This window comes from Helobdella robusta (genome assembly GCF_000326865.2).
Source record: "Helobdella robusta unplaced genomic scaffold HELROscaffold_20, whole genome shotgun sequence".
Classification (NCBI taxonomy): domain Eukaryota; kingdom Metazoa; phylum Annelida; class Clitellata; order Rhynchobdellida; family Glossiphoniidae; genus Helobdella; species Helobdella robusta.
The window spans coordinates 2,740,984-2,759,132 of NW_008704084.1; the positions used below are offsets into that span (position 1 = coordinate 2,740,984).

Genomic DNA, 18,149 nt, shown 5'->3' on the forward strand with positions numbered 1-18,149 from the left:
TGATAGAAATGCAAATTGAATGAACCATTTAGGACCAACCTTCTCTCGTTGTACACATCCTTTTTATAAGATGACGAGCTTCGGAGATTATTTTAAGACATTTTACTATATACATATATATATTTTAATTTTGATTATCATTGACAATTGTTTTTTTTTCATGTACGTTTTTACGATGAAAATAAAAAAGTGTTCTTATTATTATTATTACAATTGTTGTTGTAGTTGTTGTTGTTGCTGTTGTTATTATCATTATTATTACTATTGTTGTTGTTATTGTTGCTGCTGCTGTTGTTGTTGTTGTTGCTGTTGTTATTGTTGTTGTTGTTGTTATTGACAATGATGATGTTGTTGTTGTTAACATTAGTATTGGTGTTGTTGCTGCAATTATTAACATGTTGGTGTTGTGGTCATGGTCGTTGGCATCTCTAACATGGCTAACATTGTTGTTGGTAGTAACATGGTTGTTGGTGGTGGTAACGTGGTTGTTATTGTTGTTTTTGGTGGTGAGAGAATTATTAATTAGTTTAGATAACTGCTTGTGAGTCGGAAGTACTGTTATACTTTGTAGCTGAACATTTAATTTTGGATTTTTTATTTCTATTAATATGGCTTCGGCTATCTTTAATGTGAAATAATCGGAGTTTTTGTAAAGAACATTTGTGTTATTGTCAAGAATTGAACGTGTTAATGTTGTATTATGTGTTGTTTCTGTATGAGATTTGATCGCACCCTCTCTTTTGTGCATGGTAAGTCGACGAGAAAGTTGAGTGGTGGTCATTCCTATATATGAAGAAGTTTGGTGCACACATTTACCAATGGGACAGGAAAATTCATATATAAGATGACTATTTTTCATGATGGAATTGTGAAAATTCCATATATATATATATATATATATATATATAATATATATATACATAATGTGTATATTCTTTATAAATATATGTGGAATAAACTATATATATGCTCATATATTAAAAATCATTCATTCGCTTAAACTCGTTGATATAATGAATAACTTCCTTCATTACATATCCTGTCAATTCTATATATATGATTCTATATATATGATGTATACATAACATGTTTGTCCCGTGTCCTTGATGAGACTGAAGTTTGCCAGCCACATATATGCGGAGTGAGATATGGCTAAAAAAAGAGGGTTTTTATCATATAAGCATGCTTTACATGCACGTTAAGCATATTTATGAGATTGAATGTACCATTGACATCTTGATGTATTAGCCTCTAGACCTGAAACCTTCAAACGCACATATTGTTTAGTAGGCTTATGTGCTGCGCGCATAATTGTCTTGTTATGCAGTGCAATTATATAATTTTATTTTTTATTGTATTTAAATGAAACAAAAAACTGTTTTAATAATTAATTTTTTATTAATCAAAAATTTATGAAATAAAAAAATATAATATAATAGAATCATTTGGTTTTTCAGGTCATGCTTTTGCGGACGACATACAAATTATTGTTACGAGCAGACCAGATTCTTTTAAATCAGAATTGGACAAATTGGTTAAATGTTTGTCTGGGGCTAATAAGTGGAGGCAAAACAATGGTTTAAAACTAAACCAAAACAAGACTGTTTTTTTACCAATCGGAACATGGCAGCAACTCTCAAGAATAGACATAGATTCAATAACTGTTAATGATGAAATTATTCCATATTTGCCATTATTGTCAGACAGCAGCTAATCTGGGCTTCATAACTGATTCAGGTTTGTCAATGAAACAACACATTAAGAAGCTCTCGGCCGAATGCATGTTTCAAATCAGGAAAATCAATCAAATTCGACGATCCCTAGATGCGTCCACGTTACAGACGTTGGTTCATGCATTTGTGCACTCACGCGTCGACTATTGCAACAGTTTGTTTTATGACTTACCTGATCGATCCATGGCTGTACGGCAGTCAATACAGAATCGAGCCGCAAAAGTTGTTGTTGGAGCTCTAAAATACGACCATGTGTCTCCAATATTGACCGAACTTCATTGGCTAACCGTCGACAAAATAGTGTTGTTCAAAATTTCAACACTTGTCTACAAGTCTATCAACGGTCTAGCTTTATCTTATTTGTTTGACAGGTTCAAAAAGAGATTTTCAAAAGCATCTGGAGCACACCTGAAATTCGATGTTTCAAACCTGCTGTTGATCCTAACAACGAGTCTCTGTATAGGTTTTCGTAATATTGCTTTTTCTGTTTGGAACAACCTGCTTGCTGCTCTCAGAAATCCGGACCTAAACCTGCGTGATTTCAAGAAGAAACTGGAAACTTATTTATTTTCATTGTAATACATTATTGATCAATTCTTTCTGTCTAGTCGACATGTTCTAAATATTATTTCGTATTTTCGTTATATTGAATCGATTACCTTCTCTGTTTATGACTAAATTTTAATCTTATTTCTGTAAGATGCATTATGATTTCTCGTTTGTTATCTCAATTATGTTGCTAAGTTTAGTCTTTGATAGATAGCGCTTTTGAGATTCGTTAAATTAGCTCTTAATAAATGTTTCAATAACAATAATATTAACAAACGTCCCAAATTGTCAGTATTTATAATTGAAAATAATTCAAAAAAATTACTTAACTTATCCAGTTTAGTATTTCCACGTGTTGCAAATTTAACTTTTTTCTTTTTCAAACTTTCTAATTCTTCCTGTAGAACTTTGAAGCCATTCTGAAGTTCAGCAGAGGTATAAAAATCAGCTACAATATTTCTAAACTTGTCGTTTTTCAACTTTTTAACATTTTTAGTTAAATACCATGATAATTCGCTATTTACGATTTTGCGTGCGTCCGACATGCCGGAAACAAAACAATATGTATGGAAACAAAACAAAACAATATATACAAACATGTCCATAAGTCTATTATAAACATTTAACATATATGTCAGTGCGAAAATATACTTTACGTGTATGTGTGTATTAATCAACATGCTCTCTTTTTTCAGCCATGTCTCACTGTGCATATACTTACTGTGGCTTGTGGCAATCTTCTATCACGTGTGTCCTTAATCATCAAAAGTTAGTTTTTAGTCCGCTTTTAGTTTTGTTTAGGTTTGTGAGCTTGCTTCTCCGCTCTACTCCCCCGATTGCTTCACTCTGTAATTTCTAATTAACAACAAAGTTTTATCTACTGAAAGACTTTCACCGCTGCATTAAATCTATTGTATGATGATAGGATTTTTATATTTTTGCAATTTGTTCAGAGGGGTAGCATCAGCGGCTTTCATAGGGATCACTACTCCTACCGGTTTTTTAGTTTGGTGTGCATTGAAAATTGGCGTATACCCATTTTCAAGAAAACTTTATAACTATGGAGATGAATGCTTTTATTCACTTTATCAGAGGATGATATTATTTTTAGCTGAGGAAATATCAGGAGTTCAGGTTTTATTTGCTTTTTTTAAGTAAAAACTTTATTTTTGTATAAATAAATTTCATATGAAATTTTTTTTTAAATTTTAATCTTGATCATGGTCATGAAACCATTTTTAAGAATTTAAAAATGAACAAGTAATCAACATTAAATTTTAATGGTCAAATATAATTTATATGAACGATAAATCTATCGGGCGTGCGCGCATGCCGACCATGAACTTGTTAGACTGCTATAAGGCGTGCATACAAAAAATATGTTCAAAAATTATTTTTTATGGCGAATATTATTTTAAAAAGTATTTTTAAAAATTTTCGTTACTTAAAATTGAAAATAAATTTAAAAAAAATTTTTTTTAAATAAATTTTTATTTGCGCGTCATAATACTATTATTTATTATCTTTGGCAAGAGTTCATTTTCCTTCTTCTTTCAGTTGTGAGCGGTGAGACTTTTGAAGATTCGCTTGATTTTTATTGTTTTGTTTGATATAATTTAATTAAATAAAATAAAATTTGTTATTTTATCACTCTAATTTGAAAAAATGAGTTCCGAGTCATTAAAGTTAGGAGATAGATTTGTGATGTTGAAAAAGCTGTTGATGTGATAGAAAGTTTCCTTGTTGTGTGGGTGCACTGCAGCAGTTAATGTGGCATACTGCAAAAATCGGAAGGTAGTAATAAAAATTAAATTGAAATGTTTAATAATGATTAGGGATAATAAAATTTTGTTTATTGTTGTATGTTGCAAGTGATAATAATACTTTAAAAAATTAAAATGAAGTTTTTAATAATGATTAATAATTGATTAAGAATTCAATAATGAAATAATGAGAAATGTTTACAAGATGAAAACAATAGCTGATAAATTTGCCGGTGTTGGACTAAGTGATGATTTGACAAAGGAACAAAGGCAGGAGTATAAAACGTTTGTTGAAAAAGCTAAATCAATGCAGTCTGATGATAAAGAGAATTTTTTATACCGTGTCAGAGGACCAGTTGGAAGATGGAAGATAATACAGTTTCAAAAAAAATTCACTTAAACAATTGTCTCAGTAAAAATAAAGTAATTAAAGATTTGGCTACAGATGCAACAAAAAATAAGTGCAGCATTTTGCTTGGCCTACTTAATATAAGATCTGTCAACTCAAAGTCTGATATTATTTAGGAATTAATTCAAGAGGGTTTGGACATCTTTGTTTTAGTGGAAACATGGCATGGTTCAACAGACAATATTTCAGTAAAATCATCTATACCATCAGGATATCGTTATGTTGATTTTCTTAGATTAAATGATCCGCGACATGGATGAATAATTGTAGTTTTTAGATCAAACTTTAAATATAAATTAATTGAACTACCTGTTCTAACAACGTTCGAGACTGTAGCTATTAAAATGATCATAAATAATAAAGACTTTGTTTTATTAGCGTTATACCGACCTGGTTCGACTCAAGTCAGTTCTACATTTTTTGATGAACTCATATGTGTTTTGGAAAATATTACAATTTTAAGTTTGAATGTTATGTTAGTTGGTGATTTGAAATAAACAAAGATCGACATACCGTTAATCTGATTGAAGTGTTTGAAATGTTCCAATTAACAAATTACATCAATGAGTCAACACATGTTCTCGGTGGTACACTTCACACAATTTTGAAATAACAAATATCAGGTTATTCCCTTGTGGAATTTACTTAGATCATAGCTTGATACATGTTGACATACCGATAACTCGAGCATGTAATAACAAAACTTCAAGATTGGCTAGGTCATGGAAACGTATTGATGAAAATATACTGACCATGCTTGTTATGAATTCACCACTGCATGAGCCTTGTCGAAGTCGAGATGTGAATCGTGAATTTGATGTTTTAAATAACGAAATGAAGAAGATTGCTGACAAAATTGCGCCTCTCTGGTTTATCGAGCATAGAAGTGATCTTATGGCTCCGTGGTTTGATGATGCAGGTAAAAGATACTGTCGAAGTAAAGAAAGGAAATACAGATGTTGTTTGTCATCAGTGAGTCGAAATGAATGGATCGCTTCTTTGAAAAATAAAACCAAACTCTTTTCAATAAAAAGAAATGATTACTGGAAAACGTTGATTGCTGATAGTAGTGGTGATTCAAAGGGTCTATGGAACGTAGTAAACAAAATTCTTTTTAAAGGTAACCATAGCTTACTTTATGATAATGTTGACATCACGGCTTCTCAATTTATGGGTTTTTTTCAAGAAAAGACCGATCGGATCAAGCATACTATTAGTATTAACGAAAAACCTACTTTTGACAGATGTAGGCTTACCGAAAATTGTCTGCTCACAAATTTTGCTGTCGTTGAGGAACTAGACATAAAAAAAATTGTGCTTGATCTACCGGCTAAAACCTGTATGTTAGATGTTTTTCCGACTCATGTGCTTAAAAACATATAGATATTTTTATTGTTTTTCTCGCAAGCCTCGTTAACTTATGTTTGCAAGAGGGAGTATTTCCGAATAAATGTATGCACGCAGTTATTACACCTGTCTTGAAGGAAATGAAAGATGATAGAAATGAAATGAAAAGTTACAGACCCATATCAAACATTTGCTTCGTTTCTAAAGTTATTGAACGAGTTGTTGCCAGTCAGCTACTGAGTCTTCTACACAAAAATAGCTTAATACCAGTATTTCAATCTGGATATAAACGTTATCACTCAACTGAAACAGCACTGCTGTATGTTATGTCTGAGTTGTTTAATGCAATTGATGAACAATATGTTTCGTTGCTTACATTCTTGGACATAAGTGCTGCCTTCGATTGCGTAGACCATCAAATCCTGATGAATCGCCTACAATATGATTACGGAGTTAATGGAGTTGTAGCTAATTGTTTCAATTCGTACTTGTTTGGCAGAACTCAGCAGGTTTTTTTCGGGAACAAATTATCTGGTATTGAAGCAATGTCATCTGGTGTACCACAAGGCTCAGTCCTGGGACCTATTCTGTTTGTACTGTACACTGCTGAAGTATATGAAGTAATAGAATCCTTTGGATTCTATTACTTCATTCTATTGCGTACGCTGATGATATCCAAATAATAGTTAGCAGTGAACCAGAACTGTTTGAAAGTAAAGTTGAAAATCTCATTGAATGCTTGATTAAAATAGGTACATGGATGTCAAGAAATTGTCTCAAATTGAATCAAGATAAAACTCAATTTTTACCTGTCGGTACATGGCAACAGCTTTCTAAAATTAATATTAATTTAGTCAAAATTGATAATAATGAAATACAATTCTGTGAAAATGCAACAAACCTAGGGTGTATTTTTGACTTGAGATTATCTTTTAAAGATCATATAAAAACCATATCCAAATCATGTTCTTATCAGCTTTGCCAGTTATACCGCGTTCGAAAATATTTACATCAAACAACCATGCAAACTCTAATTCATGCGTTTGTTTATTCACGGTTAGACTACTGTAATAGCTTGTTCAATGGATTACCAGAGAGATCTATTGCTTTTCTTCAATCGATACAGAATAGAGCTGCAAAAATAACTGTTGGACGTAGAAAGTATGACCATGTGACACCCATTTTAAGAGACCTACATTGGCTAACAGTGAAAAAAAGAATCAACTATAAGATTTGTGTGACTATGTATAAGGCTTTGAACGGGTTGTTACCAGTATATCTAGCAAATAAAATCTTAAAAAAACCAGCTTCTTCAACAGGTGTAAAATTGAGATCAGACTATGCCAAACCTACTGGCAGTGACAACAACTCAACTACAAACTGCAACTAGAAATATTGCCGTGTCAGGACCAATTGCCTGGAACAGTCTTCCGCAATCGCTCAGAATGCCTGGACTAAATCTTGATGATTTTAAGTGGAACTTAAAAACATATTTATTTTGACATAGAAATACTTTATTGATTTGTACTTGATTGACCTTCACTGATTTCATTTATAATAGAGAGCGCTTTCGAGAAATTTCAATTTTATAATGCGCTTAATTAATTGTTGATAATAATAATAATAATAATAATAATAATAATAATGGTAATTAAATTTTGTTTATTAATAGTTATCTGAAGAAACAGCCAAAAACTGTGTTCAGACGGATTGCATAGCATCAATTAACGATGTTAAAGAAATAATTGATCCAAGATTCATAGATGACCGTGCTAATATGTCCACCTTGAAACAATACTTTTCCAATGAAGCATGGACAAAATTAGAAAATAAGATGTGGTCAATTGGACAAAATTTGTATGTTTGTGTTGTTTGTAGACATCACGCTGGAAGAGACAACCAAACTCGTACTTCGGGGGTGCAGTGTGATGGCTGCGTAAATTGGTACCACTCACCATTCATGTGTTGAAATGAAAAGGCTACCAAAAGGGACGTGGTTTTGTCGACTGTGTTGATATAACAATCTTGGGTCTTTTGGTAACTGTTTCGTCTTAACACATGAACAATGTACCCTTGTGCATTACTGTGTAAATATGTGTGTTTGTCTGTGTGTGTTACTATACGACACTTGATGCAATAAATTTTTTATTTTAAAAATTTTCATTCTATAACAAAAATGCTTTATATTGTCTTAATAAACGTCAAATTTTGCGCTTTGACTGCGTCCTATATCGTCAAAATAGCGTCAACTTTGTTGTACAGACTTCGGCCATCTCAACGTCTAATTCGTCGTGCGAATCTCACGCTTTTCACCGTCTAAGCGTCGTATTGGTCCACTCGTGATTCGCTCGCACGCCTCATGACATTTCGACGTGCGGGTTCTTCACGGTATATAATTTCGAACGTCGTATTTTCCCATTTGTGATTCGTGCCTAATAACATCTCAAAGTCGACGTGCGGGTTTCTCAAGATTTATGATTTTAAACGTCTGAACGTCGTATTCGCCCGTTCGTGATTCGCACGCCTTATAGCATCTCAACGTCGAATTCGGCATGCGGGTTAGGGTTATTTTTTTATTTTCATCTTAACGTCGAATTCGTAGTGCTAGTCTCACGCTTTACACCCTTCAAATGTATTCGCCCGCTCGTGATTCACACGCCTTATAGCATCTTAACGTCGAATTCGACGTGGTGCAGATGCCTCACGATTTATAATTTCAAGCGTCGTATTTACCCGTGAATCGCACGCCTTATAGCATCTCAACGTCGAATTCGCCGTGCGGCCTCACACCTTATAGCATTAACACGTTCAATTTGCTGTGCGGATTTTTCACGCCTTATAGCATCTCAACAGCGTGTTCGCCGTGCGAACCCGCACGCCTTATAGCATCTCTGCGGCGTATTCGTCGTGCGATTCCGCACGCCTTATAGCACTGACCATATATGAATGCCTTTAATTTTTTGAAGTATTGGTTGTTAGATTTTTATGAATTGATTAGTTTTTACACTTTTACAACTTTTAATTTTTGTTTTCATTTTGATAGCTAACATGCAAAATTCTCTATTAAAATAGTTATAGTTAGATTTTGTTTCTGTTAAATTATTATAACTAAGGTTTTTTTTAAACAGCTAACATTTTGAATTTCAGATTATTTTTTATGGAGAAATTGATAAATTTATACAAGAAAAAGAGAGTGGTTTGATTTTATTCAACCATCAGTGTACAAGTAATTATTTTTAAAGGACTACTTAATTGTTAAACTATCTGCTGAATTGAAATACATGAAATGAAAAATCATTATGTAGCCTGGAAGTAAAACTGTTAGTAAGTGTAAGGCTAACAAGGATTTTCTAAATAATGGTTTTCAGCCATTTGTTAAACTTTATTTGGCCCATAATCATCTGCTTGGACTTTTGGAAAACAAACTTTATAGTTTGTAGAATATTGAAAACAGAAAAAGTGAAAAAAGTTCTAAACTTCTAGCATGATTGAAAATAACATAACATGAAAATAACATTAAGCATCAAATAAAATTTCTTTTCAATTTTACCGTTTTGTCATTAAGGCTACCTCTCAGGCCAGGTCCGCTCTTACCAGGTCATTTATCTTTTGTCCACATAGGCTCACATTAATTTAATTACTTCTCACTTTTTCTCTAAATAAACCAAGTGTACTAAAGTAACAAAGATTGTCCAGATAACTAAATGTACATAGGAAACAAAGTGTTGCCGGGCAACAGTGTACCTACATTCAACATGATCTGTTGATGTTCTCCACTTATGGACTTATTAATACTTAATAGGCAGTTAACAAACACAGTATTGACAAACATTCACACAACATCTTTTCGGTATAATTTTGCCTGTCTTGTAAATGTGTGACAGCATAATTTCTGAATAACTTTTACTAGTTTTAACTTTTTAATCATGCTTTTCTGTATTATGACTATTATGTGTACATTTTGTGGTAGAGTTAATTTGTTTGTAATCTACACTGGCAGAATATGTTTCAATTCTATTTAAATTTTGTTTAAAAGTTGATTGGCTTTTAGCAAGTAGCTTGGCATTAAGAAGAGGTTCTGTGGGGTCAGTTCGATATATTTTGAAGCATTCTCTAAAATACATACCATTTTATGGCGTATATCTCAAAGCAGTAAGATGCTCTCATTGCTTTTAATTGATTTTATTACCTTTTGATTTATTTCAAAATTCAAAATTAGCATGGTTGTGTTTACATAGAAAGAAAGCAATATGATTCTAAGAAGACAACCAAACAACTGAGTTGTTATCCAACAATGTATAAAAAAGTTAGAACTCATCACTCTCTATTCATATTGAATGAATGACAACTAAAACAGATATAAACTTTAAAGTTTCTATTAGTTCTTTTTCCAGAGGGGACGAGGTATAGTAACAAATCTTCAATGGTGTTTAAGAGAAGTCAGGAATATGCTTTGGCACATGGTTAGATGTTTTATTAGTATTAATTATTGAAACGAGTATTCTCTTACTTCTTTACATTAGGTCTCCCAACATTTGATCATGTTCTCGTGCCAAGAGTTAAAGGTTTTGAAACGTGTTTAAACAGCCTGTCGGATTCAATACATTTTATATACGATATCACAATTGCTTACAAGTGTTTTTCAGATGAATCAAATAACATTATATGCTCAAAAAGAGTTCCATCACTAATGGGTTGCTTTATATTTTTTTTAAATATTATTTTATTATCTCTTCTTTTTATATTTTCTTAGCTCTTTTTGTTGCTTTTATTATAGGCCAGCCTCATTGCCGGACGTTGCCGTATCACCCACTGTTTGCACTTTGTGCAGTCGCAACTGCATTACCAAATGTAAATTCCTGTATATAATTAAATATTAATCGTGCCATTAGCAGCTGTCTCATTATCGATAATGCTAAGGAATGTTCTGGTCTACTTAGTAAAATATCTTTTCATATTATACATTCAATCAATCAATCCTCGTTTATAGTCTCCATCCGTTATGGGTCGGACTTTTTTTTATTCCATTCATCAGTTTCTGTCTCCAAGCCGATCTATCCATTGCGTCTGTCTCCTCGAGACTAAGTGCCTTCAAGGCGTCCTTGACTTTTATGGGCGACCTCTTGGGCGAGTGCCAGGCACCTGATGCTCAGTAAGGGAAATTTTTGTATCGTTTTCGCTTCGCTTCACATGGCCAAACAATCGTAGGCGATGACGACGACATGCATTCTTCAACTTGTACAGTCCCGATCGGTTCAGGATCTCGGTTGTATGGATATGATCCCTTAGGTCAACATGCTGCATCCAACGAATCATCTTCATGTCAGCTTGGTGAAGCTGCTGTTCGAGTTTTGTTATCATCGGCCACGTCTCTGCACCATACATTAGAACAGAACATATAGCTGTGTTGTATAGTTCTGAGCGTAGCGGTAGAGGAATGCTACGCCGCATCAGTACTGAGGCAAGAAGATGCAATCGGCCCCACGCCGCACGTATGCGTCCGCGAGCGGCGGCATCAGCTGATCCAGTACAATCCAGCATATCTCCCAAATACTAAAATGAAGTAACAGTTTCGATCCCGGTAATCGTATCATTATCTGGGCTCCGTTGTTGCGGGTTGATGCAGGCGGGGCACACGAAATCATTCACTTTTCTCAGTGAGCCGGTAATTCTCGAGCATTGTCTGTGACACCTCTACTGACATCGTAGACATTTAATTGAGTTGCTTCCAACTCCAGCCCACACACCGAACATGACCAATGACCAGAGACCACAGGCTCAGCGGTACCACTGGTGATCATAGTTTTTATTTTGTCAAGGTTTACCTTTAGCCCGTGTTCGGCAAGCTGGGTATTCCAGACCTCAAACTTTCTGGCTGCGTCTTGTTCCGAGGCCGCCGTCAGGACGGTATCATCTGCATATATCACATTCCATATGTTATCTGAGCGAATCGGTTTGGTTATTTTTTCCATCACCGTGATGAAGAGCAGGGGGCTGAGCATTGATCCCTGATGGACGCCGACGTTAATATCAAATTCATTCGCGTTACCGGCTGTTGTGCTGACCAGAGTTTTTGTGTTAGGGTATGTTGCCATAACCAGCCGCAGATATTCGGGAACAAGCTGTCTACGTAGACTCCACCTGATTGCCTCACGAGGCACTCTGTCAAAAGCCTTTTCCAAGTCCACAAAGACACGGAACAGTCGCTTTTGCTTTGTAGTTGACGAATGATATAGATAGCATCAATGGTGGATCTCCCTGCCATGAAACCATACTGGTTACCACCTATTTAATCACACGACAACAGTCTTCTCTCAATGACTTTTTCAATAACTTTCTGGAGATGTTCCAGAAGACGTTTCCTTCACACAGCAAAAACATGTTGGTTTCCTATTATACATTGATATGCATTATTCAAGTTTCTTCTTGAGACAAAAAAAAATTATAAAAATAATACAAAAAGTAAAATTTTTGATCTATTTTCTGACATTTAATTACTAAGGTTAATGGTAGTTTGGCCAAATATTCCTTCAAATAACAGCACTAGAAACTAGTAAAACCTGTATGCATAATGTTCAAATATGGCCGTAAAAGTAGGTACAAAACACCAAAAATAAATACAAAGTGATGCCTGCCTAAAACTTTCTTTTCTGTATATAAAATTTCCACCATCGATACAAGCGCTCTTTGCGAATGCTTCAAGTCCTGTGTCGTTCATTTAGTCTCGTTCATTTAGCTTCAAAAACCTCTTCCTAATTATCTATATTATCTACTATCCAGTTAAGCAATAAACTAATAATAATACTAATATTTAAACAACTATTTAGACCTCTTCAATGGCGAATGCAAAGAAATTCACATTGATGTAAGATGCTTTGATGCTGATAAAATTAAAGCTGATCATCACAACATTCAAGATTGGTTGATGAACAGATTCGAAAATAAAGACAAGTTTGCATTTAACTTTTTTTTTTAAATAAAAATTTATTCATAACTGTCTCTCTCTCTCTCTCTCTATATATATATATATAAATTTAGTTCAAGATGATAAATTTTTGAGTTTCCATGTCCATTTTCTAGATATTACCGTAAAAATTTGTAACTCAGTTTCAAACAACGAGTTTTTTTCTGAAACTAAAAAATCAGCTGCAAAACTGTGAGAATAGAAAAATTTGTAAGAACATTGAAAACTAATAAAACATAAGTTATAGAACCAGGAATAAAAGACAGTTAATTAAATCTTATGATTGTTATTTCAGACTGATGAAGAAATTTCATGAAAAAAACGAATTGTTTGATGAGAGAAGTATGAGAAAAGCTCTAACTGTTGGACAAACATTACCTGCATTTTTATTGTTTTTTGCGTTAGATATAATTTTACTAGGAACTGCAAAAGGACGTAAATTATATACTTTTTCATTTGTAACAGGTTTTATCATCTCTACACTATCTTGGACATTAAAATCGTAATTTCAAAATTGTCCTGTTATCAACGTTTCCTATTTTATTTGTATTTTTGTGATAATTGTTTTATGAACTTTTCTGGCTGAATAAGGTTACCAACGAATATGTTAAATTTACCCCATTTTATCAATAAAAAATTACAGACATTAAATAAGTAACAAAGTTGTTGCACATAAACCTGTTAATGAGTTATTTTTAACGGAGTTTGCAGGAGATCTTTACATCAAAAGCTAATAGATTGCGAAACAAATTTTCATAGAGAAGTTATTCTTGAAACATATTCAGAAACATTACGATCCATCCTGTTAATAGTTAATTTCACTTGTTCACTACTTCTGCTTCTATGGAATTTTTTATTAGTTACTACTGGTCATAATGGGATGGAGCAGGCATGGCCAACATACGACCCGCCTAAATAATTTATTCGGCCCGTGGTTGTATTTTGAATGTATTTTATATGACGTGCTTTCGCATTTTGAAATGAAGTAAACTGTTTAATCAATTTTTTAATCAACAATCAATTGTTGCTCGGTGAATGTAGAGATGGTATATTATGATTTACGTAATTCCTAAAAACAACTGAAAAGCGACGAAAGAATAAATTTAAAAAATCTTGCCGAAAAATATTTAGCAATCAAATCTTTGATGCAACTTGTATTTGTGAACAAACATTTTCTTTAACGAATGCTTATTAAAGTGCTACAATACCAAGATTAATGATTTTGTTGGCACTTGATGCAAGTGCTATCTTTCGATTGAGTTTACGATGTGTAGAATGACCAGAAGAATAGCTTGGATGCATGTTGTAATTTGTTGTGGACATCTTTTCCGTCGATTAGTGATGGAGCGATGAAAAACTCATCCTAATCAACAATGAAGCCGTCGTCATCCAGGTAGACGAGGACCAAGCTTTCCTTCCAAGTGCGCGTGCGTGTTGGAAGAGTTTTCTCAAAAAAGACGATAGTCTGTCACCTTTTGATGTTGAATATTCACATCAACATTAGCTTCATCCTCACGGACATTTCTACCCTTTAAATCACCGTTGTCGTTGAGAGGTCCGTTAGAAATGAAAACAGGCGAGTTGCTGGCAATAAAATCCGAGTAGAGTATTACTGCATATCAAACATTTCAGTGTTTTCGCCACAGCCAACTTTTCCAATACTTTCAAAACCTTCATCATCGTCTTCATTTTCATCATTACGATAACAACTTTCTTTCCACACGTCAACACGATACCCTGGAATATTTTATTATATGTGTATACTTACTTTGTTATAACCGACACTTTGAACTTGTAGGGTCTGGTTATTTCTCTTTACGGGATTCTTGATTCCTAAGCAGACTTATTTCAGATGACTTTATTAGAAAGACAACAGTGCTGGCAATCACTTGTGTGTATTGCCGCAATCGATCACTCGTTCGTTCGATCGTTAAAATCGTTTGAATACAGCACAATAACTAATCGACAGGTAAATCACAGAATACAGCTATTCGTCAGTTGTAACGGGTTCGATATTAACTAAACGCAACGACAGATTGTTCCTCTTTATTAAAACCTAACTAATTAAATAACAGAGTAAATCAAATTAACGAAATGCAACGATACAATAACCAACTTTACTAATGTCGACTCCGGCACAAGAGCCACAGAAAAGAAAGAGGCTTAACTCATTTGCGCAGGCTATTTATAGACTTGCACGGTTCTCTCTCCTAGGTAAGCGCTTGTACTTTGGTCTAGTAGCCAACCCACGTGACCATACGGCGCTCTCCCCTAGGTAAGCACACGTGCTTTGTGCTAGCAACTAGCCCACGTGACAATTTCCATTACATACCTCCAACGCCTAGGAGGATGAATGTAACATTCATCTCACATACAAAAATCAAAACTAAACAAAACAAAAATCAATGTCCGAAAATGCAATAAATATTTCCTGACTAAATATTTCCTATATGCTGGAGGAAAAATTGGCAACATTACGTGCACCTGGACGATAACAGAACTGTGTATTATACTCTTGATTTTGGATAAGCAAATCCATGATCGGAATTTTAGAATAGCCCAAACTGAAGTAATCTTTGTGCCTCTTTAACTCGGGCATTGTATAGTCTGGCATTGGCACAGCTTCGCATCTCAGGTTGCTGGTGATGTTGGCCACCACTCTATTCCTTGATGGATCTGATCTTTCTGAGTCCTGTCTGACTCTGGTCATATAATTCATTGGGGGCCTGTTCGAGTAAAAATGATGCTGCATTTGACTGTTGAGATGAAAGCTTGGCCCCGAACCGAGAAGGGGCTCAACTTTGAAATCCTCCAATCTCTGATACTTGCTGAGCCATCCCCTCAACCTACCATTGACCAGCACATGCTTCCTTGAATATTTGAGGAAAGCCCAGAACTTTTCCAGGCCATATAACTGGCTATTTTGATAATCTTTGATGGTTTCCTCTTGGAAGTGCTCAAACAAGTCAGGTCGATATCTTTTCTCCAAACCATAGCTATAGAATCGAAACAGACATTCCAAATCATACCTGAACCCTTTATGGCATCTTCAATGGCAAGTTGCCTGAACTCCTCGTACATTTTTCGGTGAAAGTGGTGACGAAAAAAAAATGACCAAAACCTGAAAAGAGTGTTCATTTCTGTAGACTGCCCGATCCCTACCTTCTGACGATCCTTGAGGCACTTGGCTCGGTAAGAATTGTACTTGTGCCAGGTTAAGTTGTTGTCCTTCAGTAGCTCATGGGATGGGTGTTCCAACGTTACACACGCCACTGACAAGCTTTCTGAAACTGTGTAACTTCTTTCATTGGCTGTCGACGATGCTAAGGACGCGTATGTTGACTTAAATTCTACTGGAACTTGTCTTGATGTCGACGGCTTCGCAGGAGTTTTGAGGCTCTCCGAAAAATTCTCGGCATTGGACGATCTGGATGGTAGAGTCTCACCAGAAAATTTAAGATCATATTTTGAGGAGCTGATGTTGTCAATACTTTTATAATTTGTTATTTCATCATTAGTTTGTTCCTGATGTTGTTGCGGTTGCTTTTTTGGCTGCCTCTGCTGTTGTCGTTTTTGTTGTGGTCTTTGTGTTTCTTTGTTCGTTTCGCAACGCATGACGTTTCTAGTGGCCGTAAGTGTATCTCTTCTTTTCCATGTACAGCGCTTCGCAATATGACCGATCTTCCCGCAAGAAAAACAGGTCTGTTTGGGTGAAGCTGATTTGTTGTTACTACTTCTGTATATCTGGTGCTCATTTTCTCGAGACGATTGTATCTAATTGATACTCTCCGGCATATATGTATTGTCGCTCGAAACTTTCATGTTCATAGCAGCTTCATATTTGTCGATCGTTTGTGCCAACACGTCATGACTCATCCAGGAAGCTGCTTGCTCTTGTGACAAATTAAATTCCAGAGTATGCCATGATAGCAACTCTTTCATTCTATCTGCACATATCAATTTCATTGCATCTTCTAATCCCGTAATGTTACGGCTTTGAAAATAGTGGTTCAGCGTGCCGTATAATTTCGCCCCGAAACTTGTGTACGATTCGCTTTTCTGTCTTCTCAGGGCGAAGAATTCATCTCTCAATTTTGTCGGGTTTAACCTGAACTCCTGCAGAATGAGTCTTTTAATTTCGCTATGATCCTTCAGACCGTCGGCAGAAATAATATGCAACCATGTTTTGGCCTTTTCGTTCAAACTCATTATCAACAAATTGGCTTGAATTTCTCCGTCTACGTGATAGTTTCGGAAAATTTTTTCTACGTGTTCAAAGAATGCAGGAATATCTCTTGGCTCTAACGGACAAGTTCCTATCAGATGTTTTAACGACTCCGCGAAAAATCGAGTCTGTTGCATTAGTTTCATTAGTTGCATTATCCTCACTAGCCTCATGGCTACTCTTCGATTAATCATACCTTCTACCTCTAGTCGTCGAATCTCTAATTCTTGGCTCTTAAGCCTGAATTCGGCTTCATCTTTTTCTCGCTGTCTGGCCATCTCTGCTTCATCTCTTTCACGCTGTCTGGCCATCTCTGCTTCTATAAGCTTATATTCCCTCTCATCTTTTTCTCGTTGTCTAACAATCTCCGCTTCTCGAAGCTTATATTCCATTTCTAACTGTTTCCTTTCGTATAAGGTCAATCCACCTTCAGTATCTTTCGACACAGCGCCCTCCGTCGCAATACTGCATGGAGAATCAACGCTGTCCGCCAAAATTGTTGCCCACGTTTCTAACAGCTGTGATCTGCTCATCAATCGCACACTGGCTTCGTCGATTGATCTCTTCAGTAGTTTCTTTATCTGTTCGTTCGACAGACGTTGTAATTTTTGTTTCGTCTTCGTCAATCGATCCATGGTAATTTTGAATGTTCAACTTACAACAAACGTACAACGAATGCAATAACTTATAACTAAGTATTTAATTAATTTTGTATATAAATGTCAAAACGTCCTATTAGTTATTAATTATTCAATTATTGTCGTACACCAATTAAATAACTACCCCACTTCTGGCACCAATGTAACGAGTTCGATATTAACTAAACGCAACGACAGATATATTCTTAATTCCTCTTTATTAAAACCTAACTAATTAAATAACCGAGTAAATCAAATTAACGAAATGCAACGATACAATAACCAACTTTACTAATGTCGACTCCGGCACAAGAGCCACAGAAAAGAAAGAGGCTTAACTCATTTGCGCAGGCTATTTATAGACTTGCACGGTTCTCTCTCCTAGGTAAGCGCTTGTACTTTGGTCTAGTAGCCAACCCACGTGACCATACGGCGCTCTCCCCTAGGTAAGCACACGTGACCATGTAATGGAACAATTTCCATTACAGTCAGTAGTTAAGTTTCTCTTATCCGACTAATTA

The 18,149-nt window shown here is 35.0% G+C and overlaps 2 protein-coding genes across 2 annotated transcripts; one reads left to right on the forward strand and one right to left on the reverse strand.

Annotated features, from left to right (window-relative positions):
- Positions 1-3,200: 3,200 nt before the first annotated feature.
- Positions 3,201-13,271, forward strand: HELRODRAFT_77464 (hypothetical protein; the record flags this gene model as incomplete). Its single annotated transcript, XM_009018153.1, has 8 exons — positions 3,201-3,416; positions 8,949-9,027; positions 9,838-9,953; positions 10,021-10,107; positions 10,174-10,264; positions 10,325-10,495; positions 12,629-12,752; positions 13,061-13,271. The coding sequence occupies 8 exons, from the start codon at positions 3,201-3,203 to the stop codon at positions 13,269-13,271; spliced, it is 1,095 nt and encodes a 364-aa protein (XP_009016401.1).
- Positions 13,272-13,628: 357 nt separating this feature from the next.
- On the reverse strand, positions 13,629-17,625 carry HELRODRAFT_171438 (hypothetical protein; the record flags this gene model as incomplete). The annotated part of the gene is made up of 5 exons (XM_009018154.1): positions 13,629-13,676; positions 14,238-14,349; positions 15,357-15,491; positions 15,623-16,467; positions 16,582-17,625. 5 exons carry the CDS (start codon positions 17,623-17,625, stop codon positions 13,629-13,631), a joined length of 2,184 nt encoding a protein of 727 aa, XP_009016402.1.
- Positions 17,626-18,149: the final 524 nt, after the last annotated feature.